This window comes from Dama dama, chromosome 19, assembly GCF_033118175.1.
Source record: "Dama dama isolate Ldn47 chromosome 19, ASM3311817v1, whole genome shotgun sequence".
NCBI lineage: Eukaryota > Metazoa > Chordata > Mammalia > Artiodactyla > Cervidae > Dama > Dama dama.
In genome coordinates, this window is record NC_083699.1 from 36,251,295 (window position 1) to 36,274,426 (window position 23,132).

Genomic DNA, 23,132 nt, shown 5'->3' on the forward strand with positions numbered 1-23,132 from the left:
GCAGGATTGCAGGGGTTCCTGGGGGAAGGTGGGAAGAGCTGGGTCATCTCAGTACCAATACAGTTAACTGGTTTCTGAACTGTGAACACAGTATGGAATTAGGCATGGAGCCTTTGAAACTCCAGAAGTCTGGGTCCTATCCCAAACCTATTGTATCAGAATCTTTAGAGATGAGGCCCATGTTAGTCTTTGCCTCAAGTTCCATATGAGATTCTGATGGCCATCCCTGGTTAAGAACCAAATGAACTAGACTAAGACTTGAAATAACAGCTGGTTTTAAATAGTATAAGGAAAATATTACATTAGTCTGCTTAACTGAATTAATGAGGTTAGGAACACTTTGGAAATTAGCTGATGAATGTGAGCTCTCAATCAGACACAATTCACAAATATACTTAGAAAATCTTATGATATTCTCTTTTGCATTCCATGCATACTGGAGAGATTGCTGCCTCTCCTGTGGGACAAGATGAGGCAGAGAAAACCAGCATCTTCCTGGGACATTCATTCCAGGCAGTAAAAGGGTAAAACTGCTGCATGAAAAATCAGATTGCAGCAGAAGGCCTGTAGGAGCCTGACCTTGATATAGTGGTTGATCCTCTCCACTGAGGTGAAGCGAGCTTCTGTCTCCGATGCCAGCCTGACAGTAAACTGGAACAGCCCTGTCAACTGATCATGGAAAACAACAATCCAAGAGAGAATTTATTATTAATATACACCAAGGGAACGCCAGCAAACCTCCTTCATCTAAGGGATCACAACTCAATTGTGAGAACTAACTGTGGATAGACAGCAGCTGGCTTTAGGGACGAGATCATTCTTTAAGTGTTTAAGACAATGCCTAATAGTCCCCAGTCAACTGCAACTCTCAGTGAATTCAGGTCGCACTGCAGTACTGGCACTAACTTTTCTATACCTAAAGGCTTTCTGTCTGTTTTTACATTTCCAGAAATTCAGCTGTAGCTGAATAACTTCTGGGCTTCATGACTGTACCTATACCTGGATATAGCAGCCACAATAAATGGAGACTGTATCAACCTGTGAGCAGCAGTGAAAATGCTTCCAGGAAGGTCAACAGAAACGAGGCTGGGCCAAAACTGAATGCAGAGCCCCAGTCTGTGTACCCCAGACTCAGTACTCTGAAACAGAGTATATATAACACAGATTTCTCCCACCCCTCATCCCCAGCCCTTCAAGAATCAAGTTAAGTCTGCAAGATATGGACAAATACCTTTGAGTATCTGTAAAGATATAGATCTCTTCTTAGGTTTCCTCTGGCCACTTATTTTTATCTTTCCAATATAGAAAAATGTCAAACATATACAAGAATAGAGAGCACAGTATAACGGGCTCCTACGTATCAGACATTCACCTTAAAAAAATTACCAACTTACAACCAGCATTGTTTCATCTGTACCACCCCATCCTTTCATATATCTGGAATCAAATCTCATATAGCCTAAGTCTTATCCACAAATACTTCAGCTTCTATCTCTCTAAAATATAAAGTCTCCTTGAAAACCATTGCCACATCTGGAAAAAGTTAGTAACAATTCTTTATCATCTTTAACTATCTAGTCAGTGCTAAGTTCCCAGTTGTTCTTTGAGCTATTTGAAGATCTTCAACCATCCCTAAGAACTAAAAATGTTTATGTATGTAACAGTATTGGGAAAATTTGGGGCCTGAAAATAAAACACACAGAAGTAGTATATTGAGGATATGTATTTCTTAGAAGACTAGGAAGAGGCCAGAGAAGAAAGAGTAGTGAAGACACAAATCTACAATTAAAAAACAATTTTCAAAATCTGTTTATTTAAGAAAAAACAGCACCTACTTCATAAACACATGCAACAGAGTTAAATCCCTTTATTCCCATAAAGTCAACCTTTAGCATTCGTGGGGAATTGGTTTCAGGATTCTGTCAAAAATCCAAGGATGCTCAAGTCCCTTATATAAAATAGCCTAGTAATTGCCTACAACCTACAGACATCCTCCTGTATCCTTTAAGTCATCTCTAGATTACTTATAATACCTAATGCAATGTAAAGACTTGGTAAATAGCTATAAATACAAAGTGCTACATAAATAGTTGTACATCTATAGTAAATTCAGTTTTCGGAATTGTCTGGAATTTCCCCTCCCAAATATCTTTGATCTGCAGTTGGTTGACTCTATGGATGCAGAACTCAGGGATGCGGAGGGCTGACTGTGTACCAGTCCACAGTGCTACTGCCAAAGCAGATGGGGAGAAGCTCTAGGAGCCAAAGGTAAAACAATAGCTTAGGGTAGAGCCACCTGCCAGGCCTCTCCTAGGCCAACGTATGAGAAAGACAATGCCCTTATCCCAAAGACTAACCTGCACAGCATAGGAGATGGCAAGCCCTGCGTAGGCTGGGGGAATCTGCCCGTGCATGAGAACAATCATCAGCCCAGTGGTGGTGATCAGGGCAATGCTGATGAGGTCCAGCCGCACCGCCAGCCACCGCATCGCACAAGTGAACAGGAAGAAAGGACTCTGGTTGTTATCCAGTAGCTCCTGGTACCTGTGAGGAAGACAGAACACCTAATAAAGTAAATAAAGTGCCACACAACCCTGGTCATGGAGGATGCGAAAGCACTGGTGAGTTCTGGGTAGAGGGCTAATACTAAAGTGTAACACCACTACTGCTTGTAACCAGGAGTGATACGGAAACTTAAGGAGTGCAGAGTATTCCAGGCTCCACACACAGGAAGACATGGGGGGTTTCTAGTTTTACCCTCTGAAAGAAACATATTCAAGATACTAGGAAAAACATATCTACTTCAACAGCACAGGGAAAGCAGAAGGGAAGAAGACCAAATAAAGAGGCTGTTTAAGCTTTAGAGAATTGTTTTAGGTCAGTGGTCATTTTCTTGAGGAAAGAGAGGTTACAAATGCAAACTGGAGAATTGGCACAAGAGCAGGAAAAAGACTCTTGGACTGAATACAAGAACGTGGAAATGGTCTGCTGACAGACTGGTTTCCCAAGGCCGTGGAGCAAAGCACCAGAGGCAGTGAGTGAGTTAAACCAGAACAGAAAGACCGAGACAACCTTTGTCGCTGCAGGAGGGAGACCCTCTGTCATCAGGGGTCCTAGAGAGCAGCTCTCACCCCACCTGAGGGTCTGGGGTCACACAAAACTCGAACTCCAAAGTGGGAGGCCTGGGTAGGCAAAGATACTTTGTCTTAAAGAAAATCTCTTTCCTCCTTATAAGAAGATATGTGCACTTTAGAGAAAATTTAGGAAACACAATAAAAAAAAGGGAAATGTAAAATCCCAGTACTCTCACCACTCAGCTAAAACCAGAATCCATATTCTGCTGCATTTCCTCCCAGTATTTTTTCCAATGCCCTCCTGTTTATGTGGGTACATACCTACACATGTACACAGTCAACATATTCTCCTTTTTTCTTGCTTGAAGTTAGGATACATTTTTCAGAATTATTTAACCAAACCTTCCTATGCTAGAGTTACTTTTTAATGTTAATTACTTAATTTTTGGAATGAACTACATACTCTATAAGACAGAACATTCACAAGGTACAAAAGGTTTTACCATGAAAAGTCAGTCTTTCTCCTGCCCTCCTCCAGCTACTCACTTCTACTGTCCAGTGACAGCTATTAGTTTCCTGTGTGTTCTTTCAGATATTTTAAATGTTACAGACACATATTTAAAGGGAGCAAACTATACATGCACATCTGTATCTTGCTCTTTCATCTAATTTAACTTGGAAATCATTCCACATCAGTACGTAGGAAGCAGTCTCATTCTTTTTAGGGGTCACATAATATTCCATTATACGGGGACACCACAGCCTATTTAACCAGTCCTCTACTGAAGAACATTTAGTCTAGTTCAAACTCTAGTTAACATAAATCTCCACAATGACTATATAAGTACAGAAATTTCTCACACAAACATTATTAACAGCTAAATAAAATGTCAATCTATTGTCTATGAATATCTTACTTTTCCAAGAAAAAAAAAGGAGCAAACTCTATCAAATATAGCCATTCAGAACCGAAAGCTAATAAAGACTCCAAATCTGTTTTTGTCTTCCCATTTGCTCAGAAGGGAGTTCCACCAAGCAAGTGAATCTTAATCAGCAGAGATCATTAAATCACTAATACTCTTTGTAATGAGCTTTATAATCCCCAATTCTTTGAAAGGCTTCTTAAACTCTCATTAAATGCTGAGATGTTGGCTCCCTGATGAGCCCTCTGGCCCCCACAGAACTAACCTGTGTAGAAATTCCTGCCCTTTGTTGTAGGCGTGGATGGTGGCAAGGCCCTGTATGCTGGATGTGATGTGGGAAAGGAAAGGTGACTGCGTGATATTATCCAGACGCTTTAGTTCTCGGATCAGGACCCTGGAGATAGAAAGAGTTCTGTGTCAGAGGGGTGGACTGGCAACTCTGGCTTCACCCTTTGCACTGAAAGACACAAAGACTTCCTGTTTACCTGGAGACAATGTGCAGAATTGAAAAGAGGATGACAAGGGGCCCCACTGCCACAAGGAACCACGGGAAAACTCCCGCAATCATTCCAACACAGAAGAACACCAAGATGACGTTCTGAATGAACATCTCGGCCTGGAACGGCAGGCGCACGTCAACTGGGGAAACGGTAAAGGAACATGTGTCAGATGCTGGGATCCACAAACAGCCAGAATTTTTAAAAAACAAAAAGAGGCTCCCAAAAAGCCATATCTGAAATTTGTGATTTTTTTTGTCTTTTAAACAGTCTGATCAAAGAAAAATCTGGTAATGTAGTTGCTCTAATTTTTCTTGTCCCAAGAGCATTTAAGCGATCTTTCTCACCTGTGCCCTCTTTTTGGATCACTGTGCTGCCCAACCCCCTTAAACATTTCTTCCATTTTGCAAAGTAATATATGTTTGCTATAAAATATTTGGAAAATAAATAGGCAAAAAATTAAATAAACATAGTCTTATCCTTACCAATATAAATGAACTGCTGCTAACATTTAAGAAACTTTTCATGGAAAATTTTAAACATACACAAAAATTTTAAACATAACACAAAAACTGGAAGAGTATAGAACCTCTAAGAGTTAACATTTTCTTCGCCCATTTAGGACATCTTCCCCCACCTATTTTCATACAAATCTGAGACAAGTTGATACCACTGATTTTCTTCAGTCTCTTTTCTATTCATCTGTGCATATGTGAGTTTAATACAAATGTGATCATGTCACACACATATGTATCATTGTTTTGTGTATCAGTGATGGTTTTGATCTCTTGTTACCTCTGGCCATAGCTATACATTGGCCTATCAACACCGGAAACAAACTCCTTCTATGGAGGCAGCATAGTAAGTAGTTAAAAACATTCATTCTGGGGTCAAAAAGATTTGAGCTCAATTCCCAGCTTGCTATTTAATAGTTGTGCAATCTTGAGCAAGTCAACCTTTCTAGACATCAGCTTTCCCATGCTCAGTGGGTAAAATGATACCCACACCTCACAGGGCTGCTATGATGGCTAGGATAGTGCATGTAAAACTGCTTGTAACACAGTAAGCCCTCAAAAAATGTCAGGTAGCATCACTATTATTATGGGCTATGGGAGTACAGCTGACCTTTGAATAACATAGGGGTTAGAGACACAAACCCCCCATGCAGTCAAAAATCTGCATGTAATCTACAGTCAGCTCTCCATAGATGTGGTTCCTCATCCACAGTTTCATATCCTCAGACTCAACCAACCTGTTGTTCAAGGGTCAAGTGTATTTAAGTTCTGGTGCTGGCACAGCCTAAGAAGCAATCAGTATCTGACAAACTTGTCAAGAGATTATAGGTGTCCAGGAACCTACGCACCACCCACAGGTAAATATGTCTTTTGGACTCTCAGATACCCTGTCCAAAGCCTTTATGCTCAGCCCTCTGAACTGGTTTTAAGGTTAAATAAGATCAAATAAGAGCTCACATGAAAGATGAAAAATTAGATAGGTCCTTAGCCTAAAGACAAACTGCAACATGGAGAAAATGCCCAAGCTAACATGTTCCTGATACAAATCCTGCAGCCACTGTGCTGGGTGGTTCATGCTCTGGAGTACCACAGAGAGAAGCAGTGAGAAATACCTTCATCCATGTCTTTGGAAAACCTGTTGAGAATTCTTCCTGTGGGGGTAGTGTCAAAAAACTTCATAGGGCTTCGAAGGATTCTTCGGAAAAGCTCATCATGGAGCCGGGAGGAGGCTCGCAATGTGCCCTGAGGAGCAAAGTACAGAGCGATCAGAGACCCAGGACTCAGCAGGCTCAGTAACTATTCCACAGGTCCAAAGCCAGAGAAGGGCAAGTGGCTGTGCAGGAAGGAGGTGGCTAACCGGAAAGGGCTGAGGCTGACAGGATGCAGGTCACTTTGGCAAGAGGCATCCTGCTTCAGAGGAGCTCCCCAACTCAGAATAAACCCAAGAGGTGCCAGGCAGAAGCCTGACCACACAGCCACCAGTGAGAAGAGGAGCAGAGGCCCCAGTGCATACCTTGACAAAGACCACTCCTCGAATGGCTTTCAGGATCAGCATGACTGCCATGGAGAGGGCATAGATACTGGCATAGTAGTGCATGAGAGGATTGTCCTTCATGCTGTTGCTCACAGACGTCCTGTTTTCTTGAGTCACTGTGGTGTTCTGTTTGGAAGCAAGGTTCTGTGAGGCAAGACCCTCAGGGACATCCAAGAAGCCCTTGTCAGGGCCCACTCTTGGCTCAGGCAGGGTACAGGATACAAACTCTGGGAGCTGGTGGAGACAAACGCAAAGCAGCCTTTGCCTGTTCCCCCTCTCTTCTCTAATGACAACAGACAGCCTATAGGTGTGCACCTGGTAAGCGCTACTGCTCCGTGAGTTGGTCAGGGAGCAACTACCTGGTGAGGTTACATTAGGGACTCATCTCTTTAATCCTGGGTAATCTTTGTTAATTACCTCCTTTAACAGAAATCTAGAGCACTTTCCCTAAGAAGAGTCAGGAAATATGGAGAGATGGCCATATTATTAGACGTATAATTTTCCCATCAATGAGGAATCTTACCCCACTTCCTTGCTTGATCCAGTAACTCAACCACCAGTTGCTGAAAGCGGTGCTGCCCACATTCAGCATGAAAAGGGACAGAATGACCAGGAACGCCAAAGGGCCCCCAGCAGCCTGGATGTAGACACCGTACACTGACCAGGGCACAGAACCCTGCCCCTTCTCTTCCATTTGCACGAGCTGCCCTAGGTGAGGAAAAGAGAAACACGAATTCAGAAAGGAAAAGCTGCTTTTCTAAAATGAAGTCACCTGTAGAAGAGTAGAGCCAAAGAGAGCCTACAGTTTCACAGAGCTCTAGGTTGGAATTATTTCCCCCTTTCAAGGAGCATTCATTTATCCATTTAATATCTATCTATTAGGCACCTACTATGAACCAGGCCCAGGAATAAGCCCTGGAGAGGCAAAGAGGATTAAGACCAGGTCCCTGCCAGGAGATCTGGCTCAGATCATCCACAAACAGGTAAATAAGTACAAAATTATAATAAAATGTGCTAACTCCAATGCTGGAATACTTGCAGAGCAGCATGGGAACATTCAGGAAGTGCACCTAACCTACTTGGGGGAGCTGTGAGGGGCTTAGCAGGGAGGTTCCAGGTGAGACTTTCTATGTAGTCCATATTGTGTCTTTTTTTTTTTCTAGCTGCAAAGCATGACTCGGATTTTAGTTCCCTGATCAGGGACTGAACCTGCACCCTCCGCAATGAAAGTGTGGAGTCCTACCCACTGGACTGCCAGGGAAAATCCCCATATTGAAAGGTAAGCCAGAATCAGCCAGATGGGGAAATGATGGGTGTAGGTATGAGGAAACAAGAAATCAGTGTACACAGATATCCAATTCAGCATGGCTAGAACATTCTGTGTGCCTAAGGAGTGGCAGGAGATAAGGCTGATTAAGCAGGCTGTGGTCAGAGGATAAAGGCATTTCAACATTATCCTTCAGACAAGAACTTCTCAAGGGAATGGGCTACGGGTGTGTAGAGATTTGACTCCCAGCCCTACTGTAGAAGATGGGCCTGGGATGGCCAGACCAGCCACCTCATGCAATCTCTTTCATGTGTCCCAGCATCTCAGACAAAGAATGGATTTTCTATGTGTGCCACATCAGGAAAAAGATTTTAAAAATGCTGCTTTGAAACTGGGAAGCCACTGAAAGGACTCAGGCCCCAGGCAGTTGGCTGGTCTCCTGTTTTTAATTAGATCTCCTAGTTGTTCATGTGAAGGACAGATTTAAAAGGAGGCAACTGTAACAGTCTCAGTGGGAGATGATAAAGGCCAGAACCAGGGCTGTTTTCTTGGGCTCCAAAATCACTGCAGACGGTGACTGCAGCCATGAAATTAAGATGCTTGCTCCTTGAAAGCAAAGCTCTGACCAACATAGACAGCATATTAAAAAGCAGAGACATTACTCTGCTGACAAAGGTCTGTCTAGTCAAAGCTACAGTTTTTCTAGTAGTCATGTATGAATGTGACAGTTGGACCATAAAGAAAGCTGAGCGCCGAAGAATTGATGCTTTTGAACTGTGGTATTGGAGAAGACTCTTGAGAGTCCCCTGGACAGTAAGGAGATCAAACCACTCAATCCTAAAGGAAATCAGTCCTGAATACTCATTGGAAGGACTGATGCTAAAGCTGAAGCTCCAATACTTTGGCACCTGATGTGAAGAACGGACTCATTGGAAAAGACCCTGACGCTGGGAAAGACTGAAGGCAGGAGGAGAAGGAGATGACAGAGGATGAGATAGTTGGGCGGCATCACTAACTCGATGGACATGAGTTTGAGCAAGCTCCAGGAGTTGGTGATGGACAGGGAAGCCTGGCGTGCTGCAGTCCATGGGATCACAAAGAGTCGTACATGACTGAGCGACTGAAATGACTGACTGAAAACCAGAGTTGTGGCCATGTGGATGGAGTATTCAGGAAGTAAATTCAGATGGATGGGGTGATTGGCTGTGGGAGGAGAAAAAACATTTAAGGATATTTTCTAGGGACTCCCAGGAGATTGATGTTGACAAGAGAATACAGAGAAAGCCCCACGGGAAGCCTGTGCCTCTTTATCACACATGCTATGTAATTATCTTGGAACAAGCCACATAGGCCTCAGCACTTTACCTCAAGAGTCTCTAGGTCACATGTCCCCTAAAGACATTCTGTTTTTTCCTACTGCCTGTGGCAGGAATTGACAGATGTCTCAGCCTTCTGTGCTGTGTTTGCTTTGTGAGAGTAAGGTATCTCCAATCACACCTGAATTCAAGAGCTCATACAGGGCTTATTAAAAGAAAGAAAAGAATCAGTAAGGTCAACTACTAACACCCAATGTCTGCTGCAGTTTTAAGACCAAGGAAATGAAAACAACACGGCAAACCAAAAAAAAGTCCTGAATTCAACATGTCAGGTGAGAAGGTAAAAGAAATAACTTTAAAACAGGAATGCATTTCTATTTATTATTTACAAAAGTGAAAACGCCTAAGGTATTGCAAACAGCTTCTCTAACTCTCAAGATTTGTTTTGGTTGATAAGATGAAGAGTTTAAAAAACAGGACCAAGGAGTCTGGGTAGGAAAATCAAGTAGGAGAAATCTTGGCTGTAACTCTTCTCCATAGCTCTGCTGCTGCCTGCTTGGGACCAGCCAAGGAGTGATCGTTTTACCAGGGGAGGGGGCAGAGGGGGGTTAACTGAGGATGTGGGCATTCTTAGGGCTGGCATGCCTCTGCTTTGGTTGGCATGACTTTTAAAGAGCAGAGATGAATCACAGGAAAGAAAGGTATACCTCTACCCATGATTCAATTTTTCCTTAGTCAAGATGACTCAACAATGACTACCTACACCTCACTCCACTCTGCATAGCAAAAAAAGGCATAGGAGTAAAGGTCATTTTTATTGCCTTGGTCTGTTTGAGCAAACAGAAGTTGCCTCATGGTCTCCCAATAATCATATAAGATTCTTGTTATTCTAGAAATATAAGGCCAGGTGTTCCACAACAGACAATGATTATCAGGCAGGATGAATTGCTACACAGCATAATTTCTGATAAACTTTAATGACACACTTTACATCATCTTTCTGCATTGCCATGCTGGCCCTCATGAATGCCCTGGCTGGCTGATGACCTCAAGAGCATCATCAAAGCCAAAAAGAGAGGCAACCACCAGGTTCTTACTAGTCCATGTGCCACAGTCATCATCAGGGTTTTGACTTGATGGTGAAGTGTGATTATAATGGCAAATTTAACTGATGATCACAGGGCTGGGAAAATTGCTGTGAACCTCATGGGCAGGTTAAACAAGTGAAAAGGGATCAGCCCCAGATATGATGGGCAACTCAAATATGTGGAAAAACGGGAGCCCCCATCCCATCATTTTCATTGTACTGACAATCTCATCTGGCATTATGGACCACGAAAAAGCAAGTGTGTGAAAACACACTAGAGGGAAAACCATGAGATCCTTTTTCTAGGGATGTAATACATATATACAAATAAAATGCCAAAACAAAACAAAAGCAAAAACTTTAATGTCAATTCTCAAAAAGGTTCATTACCTTCCTCTGGCTTCACTGCTTTCTCCTTCTTTACTGATCCTGTTTTAGGACCCTTCTCTTGTGTTTTCTTCTGTGAACCACTGGTTTCCTTTTTTGAATTAATCTAATGAAAAAAAAAAAGTGTCTCCAGTTATCATGATATGGCCATTCAGATAAATGTCCAAAGGACATGTTAGCAAATCATCCATGGAGTTGCTGCTCTTATTGAAAAGAGACACGTCCAACTTCTTAAAAGTTAACTTATGTACTTCCCCAAGTCCTGATATCTTTGAGGTCTGGGTTCTGACCATTCCATAGACCCTGCTCTCCCCAAAGTCACTAAAAACCTAAATTCCAAACACAGTAGACTTTATGCTATTCTTATCCACTCTAACTTGTGCAAAGTATCAGCTGGATGACATCTATAAAGTGCGTAAACCAGTAATTGGGACACAGTCAGTGCTAGTTAATGAGTGCCAAGTTGGCAGCCAAGACACCATGGATAATTGTCAAATGTATGCAGGATTTAATGTCTCTTCCCTGCCACGTTATTCATCTGATTATTAAGAAAGGGGCTTTTACAATACTCTGGTTAGGATTTAATGGAGTTTAAGAAATTAAGGTATGACTGAGCAATAGCACACAATGAGCCCACACCCTTCTTGTCATTGCCTTACTGGTGAATTCTCAGTGACAGAAGACCTTGGTTCTCTAGTTCCACAGTCCTGCCCTCCTAGAACAGAACCAGTGTGTGGACTAAAGCATAGTAGTCTGGTCATTGGAAAACAGGGCCCCTGCCAGCAAGACACAGACAATGAGTTCAGCAGAGATTCCTCCATCATTCACTATGGTAACAAGTGTCTCTCACTAGAAAGACACACACACACACACCACGCGAATCTTACCTCAACTGGGGGTGTCTCTCCCAGCAACAGGTTATTAAAAATAGTAGCATAATCACCATTCAGATTCATCAATTCCTCATGAGTGCCTCTTTCTGTAATACAGCCCTCTTTCATGAAGATCACTTCATCACAGTCAGCCAGGTACTGGAGACAAAGACAGGAACAATGCAGTGTGGCTGATTATTTGTGCGAATACATCCAAACGCCTACACCTTACTTCAGCAGGTCTCACCTGGAGATGTCCCCCTAGGGGACACTTGGCAATATCTGGAGACATTTTTGATTGTTACAATTTGAGGGGTGGGGGGAGAGGGGTACTACTGCCATCTGTTGGATAGATGCCAGAGATGCACAGGACAGGCCCCCACAACAGAGAGCTAAGACTGAGAACTCCTGCTTTAGTTTATCCTGTCTCATGATGTAGTTCAAAAAGCAGGTTCTCCAGTTTTTGATATAAATCTGCTGATGAAGCCACACAGTCTTATATTAAACTTTACATCCCTTTACTAAATGCAGAAGTACACATAATTCTGTGGCAGAATGGGGGGTTAGCCCCCTAAACTTGAAAACATATGCAAAGCAGATGGCAACCTCCTTGAGCTGCTCTCTGAAGTGGCTGCTTGTTATGGAATGGCAGAGGAAGAAGAGCTTGTTTTCCCTAAACAGTACCCACTCACATAAAGATGTTAACACAATGCTTTCCAAACTATCTCTTACCCAGACTCTATTTTTAGCCTATTCCTCTTAGCCCTTTTACCTACTGATTTATATGCAGAAGCTAACCTGCTCCAAGGATCTCTGATTCAGATGGCCATCTGGTACAACAAGCTTTATTGGTACAATGAGCCAGGAGGCTATTTGCTGAGGAAGGGAACACCATGATTCCAGGGACTTCAAGGAGCCCCATGAAGGTACCTGGACCAAGCCCGCCTCCCTGTTTCTGACTGCCCAAGTCAAGGTGGGTAGCCTGGGGAAGGAAGCACATACCTGTAACTGGTGGGTAATGAACAGAACCGTCTTGGACTTGAGATGCTTCTGGATAGCACTGTTGAAGATGTGATTGCCCACATGGGCATCTAAGGCACTGAGGGGGTCGTCCAGGATATAGATATCTCGGTCACTATACAAGGCCCGGGCAAGGCTGATCCTCTGGCGTTGCCCACCACTCAGGTTGGCTCCTCGCTCACCAATCTACAGGAGCCCAGAAAGCACAAGGGAGTCTCCAGTTCAAGTCCAAAACAACACTCAGTGGTTGCCTCAGTCACTTCTCCTCTCTTCCACCCAAACCAGCTCCTTCTCTTCATTTCCCCACCTGGATGGAATGCCACTGTATCCTCTAGGGCCCACACCAGAACTGGGGGTATCAGCCCAAATTGCCTCCTCCTCTCCCACAACTATCTGGTTACTAACCAACCCTGTGTCTGAGCCTTACCACATCCTCTGGATGCCCCATTACAATCCATTCTCCATGGGCAGAATGACTTTTCCAAAACACAAAGCTGACCATCTTGCTTAGTCCTAAAGGACAGAATCTAAGCCCCCAGATATGGCAGACAAAGCAGGCCCTTTACCAACTGGCTTTCCAGCAACTCTTAGCCTCCACTGTCAATGCCCCTTCTGTACCCTGGGATCTGAGCAGGTGTGTCAGCTCAGTTAAACTGTGTGTCTATTATGAACACGCCTGACTACTGTCATGCCTTCTCCTGTACTTGTCTGCTCAGTTCTGGCATCCTCTCCTCTGTGAAGCCTACCCTCCCCTTCTCCACTAACACCGAAAAGAAAGGCAACTCTTTCATCACCTTATTTTGTGCCTATTTGTCAGTATGTCTTTCCCAATTGTAAGCTTGCTGAGGATACAGATTATTGTCCTTTTCTTTTATATTCCCAGTGCCCCCAGAAGCTTCTGCACAGGCAGCTGGCATATAACAAGCACTTAATAAATGTTACTAAGTGAAAAAAAATCGATTGTCAAACAGTAACTGGCTCTGTCTTTTTCTTAAATCTTGTCCTTAAAAAAAATTCAATTAATTCAGAGGTTTTCAAATAAGAGCATATATAAGAATTATCTGCAGGGCTTGTTAAAATGGACTGAGGGGGCCCCATCTCTCGAGTCATGATTCAGTAGGTCTCTGGTGGGGCTGAGAGTCTGCAGTGATGTTGCTGATGTGCTGCTAATCAGGGGACCGGGATCTGAGAGCCAATAAATTAATCAAACCACTCCAATCTGGTTTGAGGGCTTAAACAGAAGTCAACTGAATATAAGTCAGCCCCAGAGACCTCAAGGGCAGGTCATGGAAGATGAGCATTAACACGGAGAGCCAGTTCCAAAGACAAGCCTCACGGGACTACTCAAGGGCAGAGAAGCAAAGAAAGGCAGCTTTATGTTAAGGCCTCTTTCTTTCTAGAGGGAGTCAGCTCTCTAGAGAGTTACATGAGTAAAAAGAGGTTGGCAGAAGAAAGTTCAAAGAATCTCAACAGGCATATGATTGAGTAATGGTTTTAAATATGAATAGTGCAGAAAATATGAACTGTGAACCAACAATGGGATTTTGTTTAAAATCCACAACACATGAAATTTATGTGCTTAAAACAGGCAATGTTGCTATCCCTGCCCTAAGGAACAAATGTGTCCCTAACATAAAGTCCCAATGAAAGCAAAACTCCTGTGAAAGTTCTTCTCCCACAATTTAAGTTGCATGCCTAGGAGGCAGTTCTGGTACAGCTCTGCCCCCCAAATACCAGAATCCTCTCCGCTAAACACCCTGGCCCACCAGGGGCAGAAGGCCTGTACCTCTGTCAGGTCACTGTGGGGAAGGATGGCCAGGTCAGGCCTCAGGCAGCAGCAGTTCAGCACAGAGTTGTATCTGAGGGACACAAGAAGACCCAGAGTCAGGGGCATGGTTGGGGTAGAGCCTGCTGACGTGGGCTGCCTTGCGTCTCACATGGCCAAGAGGAAAGCATGACAGAAACCAAACATTCCTTGCCTTTCTTCATCAAATTCCTTCCCAAAGAGGATGTTGTCTCTCAGAGTGGCATTGAGGATCCAGGCCTGCTGGGCCACGTAAGCGAAGGTTCCATTGACTGCAATGCTGCCCTCTAGAAGTGTCATCTAGGGAAACAGACACCATCCAATGGCATCACAACACAAAGCCATCACCCTGAGTCAACAGAACCCCCCACGTTCCACAAGGGAGTTGAAAGTCTAGTCAGTTTCCTTGGATGCTTTTGGAACCCAAATCCAGCTCTCACCTTTGTTCCACAGCAGTCAAGAAAATCAAAGTTCTCCTTGCTTATGTGTGATGGGAGCCCAGCATAACCCATGACTTGAATGAATGAATATTTCATTCAGCAACTCATAAGCTACTTTATCATCCTTTCTTCCTAACTGCAAACTGTTCTAATTAAAGGAACTCAAGCAGAAGGCCCTTACAGAATTCCCCTGGGGAGGATGCTGCAAAGATTTAGAGCTAGTCCCTGCCTCAAGATGAGGGCAGGCTAACTCATCTACAGAATTAATCCAGCCTGTTGGCTAGTTCAGCTGCTTTTGTAAAATGAGGACCAGAGGGGGAAAAAAATTCCAGTTAGACATCAATTAGCATTATAGAGTATTCACATAATGGTGACAGACCCTCCACTCCAACGTGAAGAGATTACACGATAAGCTGTGTGCTTTGAATTATGTTTTCAGTTGCAGAGATTGACATGAATCAATTTACTCATTTTACTCTTTCAGGTTTCCTTTCGAAGGGACTAACAGTAGATGCTTGTCTTGGATTACGAATGCTATAGCTTGAAACGGTTTCATTAACCAATCTGCACATACAAGCTTGTCCTCTCAAACACAGTAACGCACAGCGGACACACATAAGACTGTAACATACTGCCAACTGCCCACAAACAGGTAAGCACTCTCACAGATAATGCATTCAGAGTGTTCAGAAACCTGGAGGGTCTACTGTGGAAATCCAGCTCTTCCAGCTGCTACAGTACAAACACCCCACAATGCAGACCACCAATAAGGAGTTAAACTCTAAAGAAGCAGCGTTGACAAGTAGCCCCTGCCTCTCTGTCAGGATTTGATCCAGAAGCAAAGACCCACTCAGTTTTCAATTTAACTGCTGCCCACCAGCCCTCCCTTTCAGTCCACCTGTGTCTCTCATCACTGGCTCTGAAATCTGGCTGATGATCAGAAATTATGTAGGAGGTTTTTGGCTCTTAGCAAACACCAGTGGCTGAGCCCAACCACTGCACAGTCTCACAAGGCAGAAGGGGTAGGGGTGGGGAGCTGTCCCTCCCAATGATTTGGATGCAGCTTTCCTCAGACCACCCTGAACACCTTTGCTCCACCAACTGTGACAATGATGCCAAACAAGACAAAATAACCCATAGACTGGATGCTACATGAAAATCTTCCCCAATCCCTTCTCCTATTAATTTCCTCAACATGGATAAATGACTCAGAGGACCTTATCCATCAGCAGGAATAATCTTACATTTATCCTCATCTCAACCACCTAAGCCAAGCTCATTTAATCCAAGTTTAGAAGCATATGGGGTTTTGCTTTATTCTTCTGATTATTTGGTTTCTAAAACATAGTAGAAGATAATCTGTCTTAGCTGGATGATCCCCACTCGAAATGCTGACAGCCCTCTTCTGGGCCCTCTGAGCACTATTCACTCACTGCCTTGGGCTCTGCTAGTATGTCTAGAAGGCCGAGCACCCCAACCAAACCATGAACTCCTTGAGGGCATAATTCTTTCAATGGTTAGCTTGAAAATGGAGTAGGTCTTTGTTTCTAGATCAAATCCTGAAGGCCCTCTTTCTGACAGGGAGGTTGGTGAGGCTGGTCCATTTGTTGGCAGTCTGCCGTTTGTCAGTCCCTGACCTCTGACATTCCCCAACACACTGTCTGGCACACCTGTGGCACTCAATAAATACGTGCTGAATAAAAGAAGGCACAAGGAACAAGTGACTCCAGCTGGGTATCAATGGGTCCAGGCGCCCACTGAACCACATCCCAGATACAATGTTGTTGTTAAGGGGTAGGAGTGGGTCGGGGGTGGAGGCTGGGAGTGGCAGGAGCATGATAACAGACCAAGGGTCCTTTTGTTTCCACCTTTCCTGACTCTCTTCAGGAAATAAGCCTATTTTTCCTGAGACTCTTGTTAAGCAGGATCCAGACAAAGAAGCAGAAAATGCCCAGGACAACAACAAAATCTTACCTGGCCTAAAATGGATGAAATGAGAGAAGTTTTTCCACTTCCCACACTGCCACAGATTCCAACCAGTTTACCCTGGACAAAGCACATGAGAGAGGAAGGTTATTAAAGGATACTGTCCATTCATGTCAAGGACTTTGGATTTCTTTGAGAACAAAAATATTAGTGACAGTCCATCACTATGGGGACTGTCATCCTGAGGATCTAGCAAGTCACTTACCTCTTTTCTCCCTCATCAGCCACCCACATCATAGGGTTTCTGTGGGGATGCACTGAGGTAATAGATGTGTAAGTCTTTTAGAAAATTTAAATATGCCACGGGCATTAAGGTGTCCCACATGACTTTTAGAAAGGGCTAAACCTTTTCCACTTTGTTGGCAACCCATGCTTTTTGATAACTTGTTTGTTTTTATTGATGGTTTTGAAAGAGAGGACAGGACTCTTAAAAATCATTTTATTTTCATTTTATATGATTTTTTTCCTCAGGGTCTAAAATCATTTTGAATAAAAACTATGTGCAATGTGCACTGTTGTTTACATTTTTCTTTTTTTAATAATCATTTTTATTTGGCTGCACTGGGTCTTAGTTGCAGTATGTGGGATCTAGTTCCCTGGCCAGGGATCGAACCTGGGCCCCCTGCATTGGGAGCACAGAGACTTAGCCACCAGACCACCAGAGAAGTCCCTGTTCCCATTTTTCTACAAACATTTCCAAGAATCTGAGGGCATATTTTTACCATCAATCCCACATGAAAGTAGAAAACCAAGCCTGTGATTAACTGAATATCCCCAGGCAAAATGATGAGTTCTCCATGGGCAGTATTAACTGTTTTCAAGAACAGACAGATGATTTTAACAGGGCCACTTGTTCAGCAACACTCTATCGCCTTAAGCCTGGCATGGAGGAAGGGGATGGAGAGTGGTGTTGTGGAAAGAACACAGATTCTGGAGGCAGACAGGTCTTATAAGAGTATTCTTGACAAAGTTTTTGACATGGTCCAGGGGGCTGAGAGATTACTAACCAGTGGTTATAAAGAGACCAAGTCACAGGCTTAGACTCTGCTCTGGTCAGTCAGGTTAACAAAGAAAACTCTGTTCTGATGACTAAATGGTGGCTAAAGAAGATGTCAACAGTGAAGCAAGTGCCTGGGACACAGAAAACATCAGACAAATGTTAACTTCCCTCCTCTTCCCTAAAGAGAGGGGCTGGGGGAATAATAGCTAAAGGTCTGTCATGTGAACATGGACTGTGAAGGGCAGAAGGAGGGTCAACAGATAGAAAGGAAAAGAGTAAACTTTATCTGATTACAAGAAATAATCCTCTAATAGAGTTGATTAGCAATGTAATAGAGTTGCCTCAAGTTAACTGTTATTAAATAAGAAGCCTGCTGTTAAAAGTTAACTGAAGTCAAAAAAAACTGACTTGCACGCCCTCCAATGATGAGCCATGCTAGTTGTTTCATGTGGTCTCATCCATCTCCCTCTTGTCTGTAACTTCCAACAGCTAGGAGCTTTTTGTTTCCCTTTAGTACAGCTCTGGATCTGTGTAACATGCCTCACTATACAGTCCAGCTCTCACAACCGTATGTGACCACTGGGACGACCATAGCCTTGACTATACCTTTATCGACAGCGTGATGTCTCAGCTTTTCAACACACTGTCTAGGTTTGTCATTGCTTTCCCGCCAAGAAGCAATTGTCTTCTGATTTGATGGCTGCAGTCACCTTCTACAATGATTTTGGAGCCCAAGAAGAGGAGATTGGTCACTACTTCCACCTTTTCCGCTTCTATTTGCCATGCGGTAATGGGGGTGGATGCCATGATCTTAGTTTTTTAATATTTAGTCTTAAGCAGGCTCTTTAACTCTCCTCCTTTACCCTTATCAAGAGGTTCATTAGTTCTTCGCTTTCTGCCATTAGAGTGGTATCATCTGCATATCTGAGGTTGTTGATGTTTCTCCTGCCTGTTTTGATTCTAGCTTGTAACTGTAAAGAAGGCAGAATGCCAAAGAACTGATGCCTTCGAACTGTGGTGCTGCAGAAGACTCCTGAAAGTCCCTTGGATAGCAAGGAGATCAAACCAGATCAGTCTTAAGGGAGATCAACCCTGAATATTCACTGGAAGGACTGAAGCTGAAACTCCAGTATTTTGGTCATCTGAAGCAAACAGATGACTCACTGGAAAAGTCCCTGATGCTGGGAAAGATTGTGGGCAGAAGAAGAGGGTGTCAGAGAATGAGATGGCTGGATGGCATCACCAATGCAATGAACATGAACTTGGGCAAACCCTGGGAGATGGTGAGGGACAGGAAGGCCTGGCGTGCTGCAGTCCACAGGGTCGCAAAGAGTCAGACACAACTGGGAGACTGGACAACAACAACATGCCTCACACCACATCAGAATCCCTGAAGACCACGCCCAGTGAGGCAGATGAACATTCTTTACCACCTCTGTCACCACCACCTTGGTCCAGAAAACTCTAATGCTTTTCCTTGGTTCTCCTGGCTTCACTCCCTGTTCTCCTACACTCTTCTGAATCCAGAAGCTAGAATGATTCCCTGCATCTGTAAGTCAGATCACATCACTCTTCTCCTCCAGTCCCTCTAGTGGCTTTTCTATCCATTCAGAGTAAAGCAGAAGTCATTACGAAGGCTCTGGCACATCAATCCTCTCTGCTTTCAGCACCCTCCCCTCTCTCCCACGCTCACTCTGCTCCTGTGAAAAGCACAATTAACACACTCGGGGATTTTGTGCTCTGTTCCCGCTGCCTGAATGCTCTTCTTCCCCCATGTATTCTCACGGCTCATTCCTTCAAGTCTTTGCTCAAACACAGGCATACCTTGCACATACTGCAGGTCTGGTTCCAGACTACTGCAGTAAAGCAAATATCGCAATAAAGTGATTCACACAAGTGTTTTGGTTTCCCAGTGTTTGTATTAATTATGTTTACTTTATACTTTAGCCTATATAGTGTGCAATTACATTATGTCTAAGAAACAACATGGTATCTATTTTAATTTAAAAACACTTTATTGCTAAAAAATGCTAACCATCATCTGAGTCTTCAATGAGTCGTAATCTTCTCTGATGGAGGGTTTGAAATATTTCTAGAATTACCAAAACATAACAGAAATATGAAGTAAGCAAATGCTGTTGGAAAAAAACATCTACAGGCTTGCTTGATACAGGGTTGCCAGAAGCCTTCAATTTGTTTAAAAAAAAAAAAAAAAAAAAGCATCATGCCTGTTATTACTTTTTTTTTGGCTGTACCCTGAGGCATGCAGAATCTTAGTTTGAGGCCTTCCCTTAAGTTGTCTATTTAAACTGCACTGACACCTGCTCTCTGTCCATCAAGCCCTTCATCCCCTTTTCTTCGTAGCCCCTTTACCTGTTTACCATCTGTCTTTGCTCAGAAGAAGGCAAAATCCAAGAGGGCAGGGATTTTGGTTTCTGCTGCTCTAAAACAGTGCCTGACAGACAGATGGCACTCAAAATGGCTACAGAGACTTAGAGAATGAATTTATGATCACCCAGGGGGAAGGGTGGGGGGAAAGGATAGTTAGGGAGTTTGGGATGGACATGTACACACTGCTGTACTTAAAATGGATAACCAACAAGGACCTACTGTATAGCACAAGGAACTCTGCTCAATGTTATGTGGCAGCCTGGATAGGAGGGGAGTTTGGGGGAGAATGGACACATGTGTTTGTATGGCTGAGTCCCTTTGCTGTTCACCTGAAACTATTACAACATTGTTAATTGGCTGTACCCCAATACAAAATAAAAAGTTTAAGGACAAATGGCTGTGGAGTGAGCAGATATATATACCCCTGGGATTTTCTGGATGCTGCAGCCCTCAACACGCTGCTGGCCCCTAGTCATATTCTGTAGGTTAAGCCTTGAAGCTGGAGTGTCTCGTAGTCACTCCCTATAGGGAGACTTCTGAGACACTCTAATCCTGGGCTGTAACATCATATACCATAATGGCCTTTACTTTCATTAAAAAATAAAGTTACAATAGAATTGCTGATGACAGCATCACTGGGAGTACCTATTATACACCAGGTTCTGTGCTATGCATAGCCCAGTACTAATGAGCAGCTCACACAGAGTTATAATCAGAAATCATTATTATAGCTCACATATAACTATAACAATCAAATCTCCTCAGGGCAAGACTGTGGAAAACCCGCCTGAATGCTTCATTTCCTTGTTTACAAAATGAGTATCTCATGAGAGCATTTCTATAATTTATTTCTATTGTTAAATTCCTAAGAATCCCTTCTAGAGTGGACCTGGCCAGGTTGGCTCTTTGGTGCAAAGAGCCACTCCCAGCCATCACTCCCAGACACGAAGCACTTTGCTGAGAGGACCGGCAGCAGCCCCCCTCCCCAGAGGACACCCGGGAGGTGGTTACCTCTTCGATCTCCAGGTCGATGTTGTAGAGCGTCCTCTGCAGGCGGAGGCTCCCCAGGTGGATGTGCTTGCCCTCGTCCTCCTCAGGGCTGGGCCGCTCGTCACTGTCCAGGAGGAGGTGGCCCTTCTGCTCTGCCAGCACCGCCTGGTGCTCAGTGCGCTGCAGCTGCCTCACCTTCTCTTTCTTGCCCCTGGCAGCCCTCTTGTCTTTTTTCGTTTTGGGGGTCAGCTTGGGTGAGTTCTGGATACTGGAGTGGGAGGAGTCCCATGCCAAGGTGGCATTTTTCATCTCTATCGTGAGGTGAGGGCTGGCTGGTTTTTTCTTTATCATGTGAACCTCTTCCATTAGAAACAAACTCTGATAGGAGTTGTGAGAGAGGTGCAAAGATGAGACACTGGATCAAGACCAGGGAGACAAGCCTAGGGCGTACACTCACGTAGCAAAACACATCAGGCTATACAGTGGAAGGAAGCTGAAGGGCAAAAGGTAGCTCATTAGTGTAGCCCAGCCTCAGGCCCATGGAGAGGTCACGGGAATGTGGGGACACCCTTGGGAGGGACAGGGGCCTCCTCAGTCGGCCCACACTCTATGCTACCAGTTACATGCTAAACTCTTCTTTCCTTTTCCACCACTCTCAAGAGGACCAGGGGATATTTAACTGACTGGTCTACAGCCCTCTGTTCTCATTCAGGAGCTGCTGAGTAGTAGGTAGTAAAATGTAAGCAGGAAAACCAAAGGGCACACTGCTCTCCTGCCCTGACCCTCATCACTCTGCCATCCAGACCACTCCTGCAGGGCCCCCAAGCCTGGGCACTTTCCTCACGTACCACATGGCACATGGCATAGGGATAGGCTGAACTGAGCTGATGGCCAGGCCTAGCTCTCTCCAGTTAGAAAGGAGCACCTAAGGTTTGATCGACAGCAGAGTACATCTTCTCACCAACAAGTCCTACCTTGGAACTTGTGAGAATTCAAACAAAGGGCTTACGTGAAAGGGAAGGGTATCTCCCTCAGACACACCATTGAGAAGAAAGCAAGACTCTTCCCTCCCACCCATTCCCCAACCCCACTGAAGCATGTCAGGGGAAGAAAAGAGGAATGCTTGAAAAGCTAAATGTCTTGGAAATTACATTGGAAACACTGACTATAATAAACCTCTGCTCAGAACCAACATGTGCCCATGACTTTGAACCCACTTCTGACACCTCCCTTAACTAAGTGATCCTCTCTATAGGATACTATACCAGTTGGACTACCAATATGATTAAACAATTTTTTTTAAACATTAGAAAGTCTTTAGAAAAAAGATAACTTTTAGTGGCAGGACTCTTTCCTTAGTCACTTCATTACCAAGAATCCCTAACTCCTTAAAAGCCCTTTAAAGTTTGCAGGTGCTATTAAGTGTACAACATAATCCCCTTGCCTGAGAGCAAGCCCCTTTTCCTAAATCCTAAACTCCTAAACTTGGTCTTTTCACTCCTAAACTGCCACATCCCCTACCCACTCCTAATCCTCCACCTTCCCAGAGTAACTATGCCACCTTCCCAGAAGTGTCATGTTTCTAAATCTGGATAATCTTCGCTCCTGGTCAATCTTTAAAAAAAAAAGTAGTTTAAAGTTTAGTTTTCTGGAAAGAGCCATTGGTTTCATTTGTTCAGAGCCTTCCTGAGAAGACTGCACTGAGTTGAACATGCCAAATATTCTGTCCACCTTCACAGACTGAACCACATGCTGACAGAATTCCTGTCATTTCTCTCATCTCAAGAGTTACTAAAAGGATCTCTTAGGGCTCATGTACTATAAAAATTAGGCTAGTGCCTCTGACTTGCACAGCTTGTGTGTGCAAGTTTTCCACATTTTCCCTTCCCACAGGCTCCCCACAGCTGCGTACTCCTCCCAGGAGGACTTCAGCCTCAGTCACTCTGCCCCGACACACTGAGGCACACAAGAGCCTCACGCACCTGACTGAATTCATATCTACGTGGATTTGCACCTGCCAGCCAAGAAT

At 43.9% G+C, this 23,132-nt stretch overlaps 1 protein-coding gene across 2 annotated transcripts in view; it reads right to left on the reverse strand.

Annotated features, from left to right (window-relative positions):
- The window catches only part of ABCC5 (ATP binding cassette subfamily C member 5), an 82,124-nt gene that overhangs the window by 24,086 nt on the left and 34,906 nt on the right, over positions 1 to 23,132 (reverse strand). For both annotated transcript variants that reach the window (XM_061166690.1, XM_061166691.1), the window contains 14 exons: positions 21,125 to 21,481; positions 16,711 to 16,782; positions 14,472 to 14,596; positions 14,279 to 14,351; positions 12,475 to 12,678; positions 11,488 to 11,631; positions 10,604 to 10,706; positions 7,067 to 7,251; positions 6,523 to 6,669; positions 6,122 to 6,251; positions 4,483 to 4,636; positions 4,263 to 4,391; positions 2,358 to 2,544; positions 580 to 669 (listed from right to left, as the gene is read on the reverse strand). In XM_061166690.1, the coding sequence (XP_061022673.1) occupies positions 580 to 669; positions 2,358 to 2,544; positions 4,263 to 4,391; positions 4,483 to 4,636; positions 6,122 to 6,251; positions 6,523 to 6,669; positions 7,067 to 7,251; positions 10,604 to 10,706; positions 11,488 to 11,631; positions 12,475 to 12,678; positions 14,279 to 14,351; positions 14,472 to 14,596; positions 16,711 to 16,782; positions 21,125 to 21,481 (2,100 nt within the window). The remainder of the gene's footprint in view (positions 1 to 579; positions 670 to 2,357; positions 2,545 to 4,262; positions 4,392 to 4,482; positions 4,637 to 6,121; positions 6,252 to 6,522; positions 6,670 to 7,066; positions 7,252 to 10,603; positions 10,707 to 11,487; positions 11,632 to 12,474; positions 12,679 to 14,278; positions 14,352 to 14,471; positions 14,597 to 16,710; positions 16,783 to 21,124; positions 21,482 to 23,132) is intronic.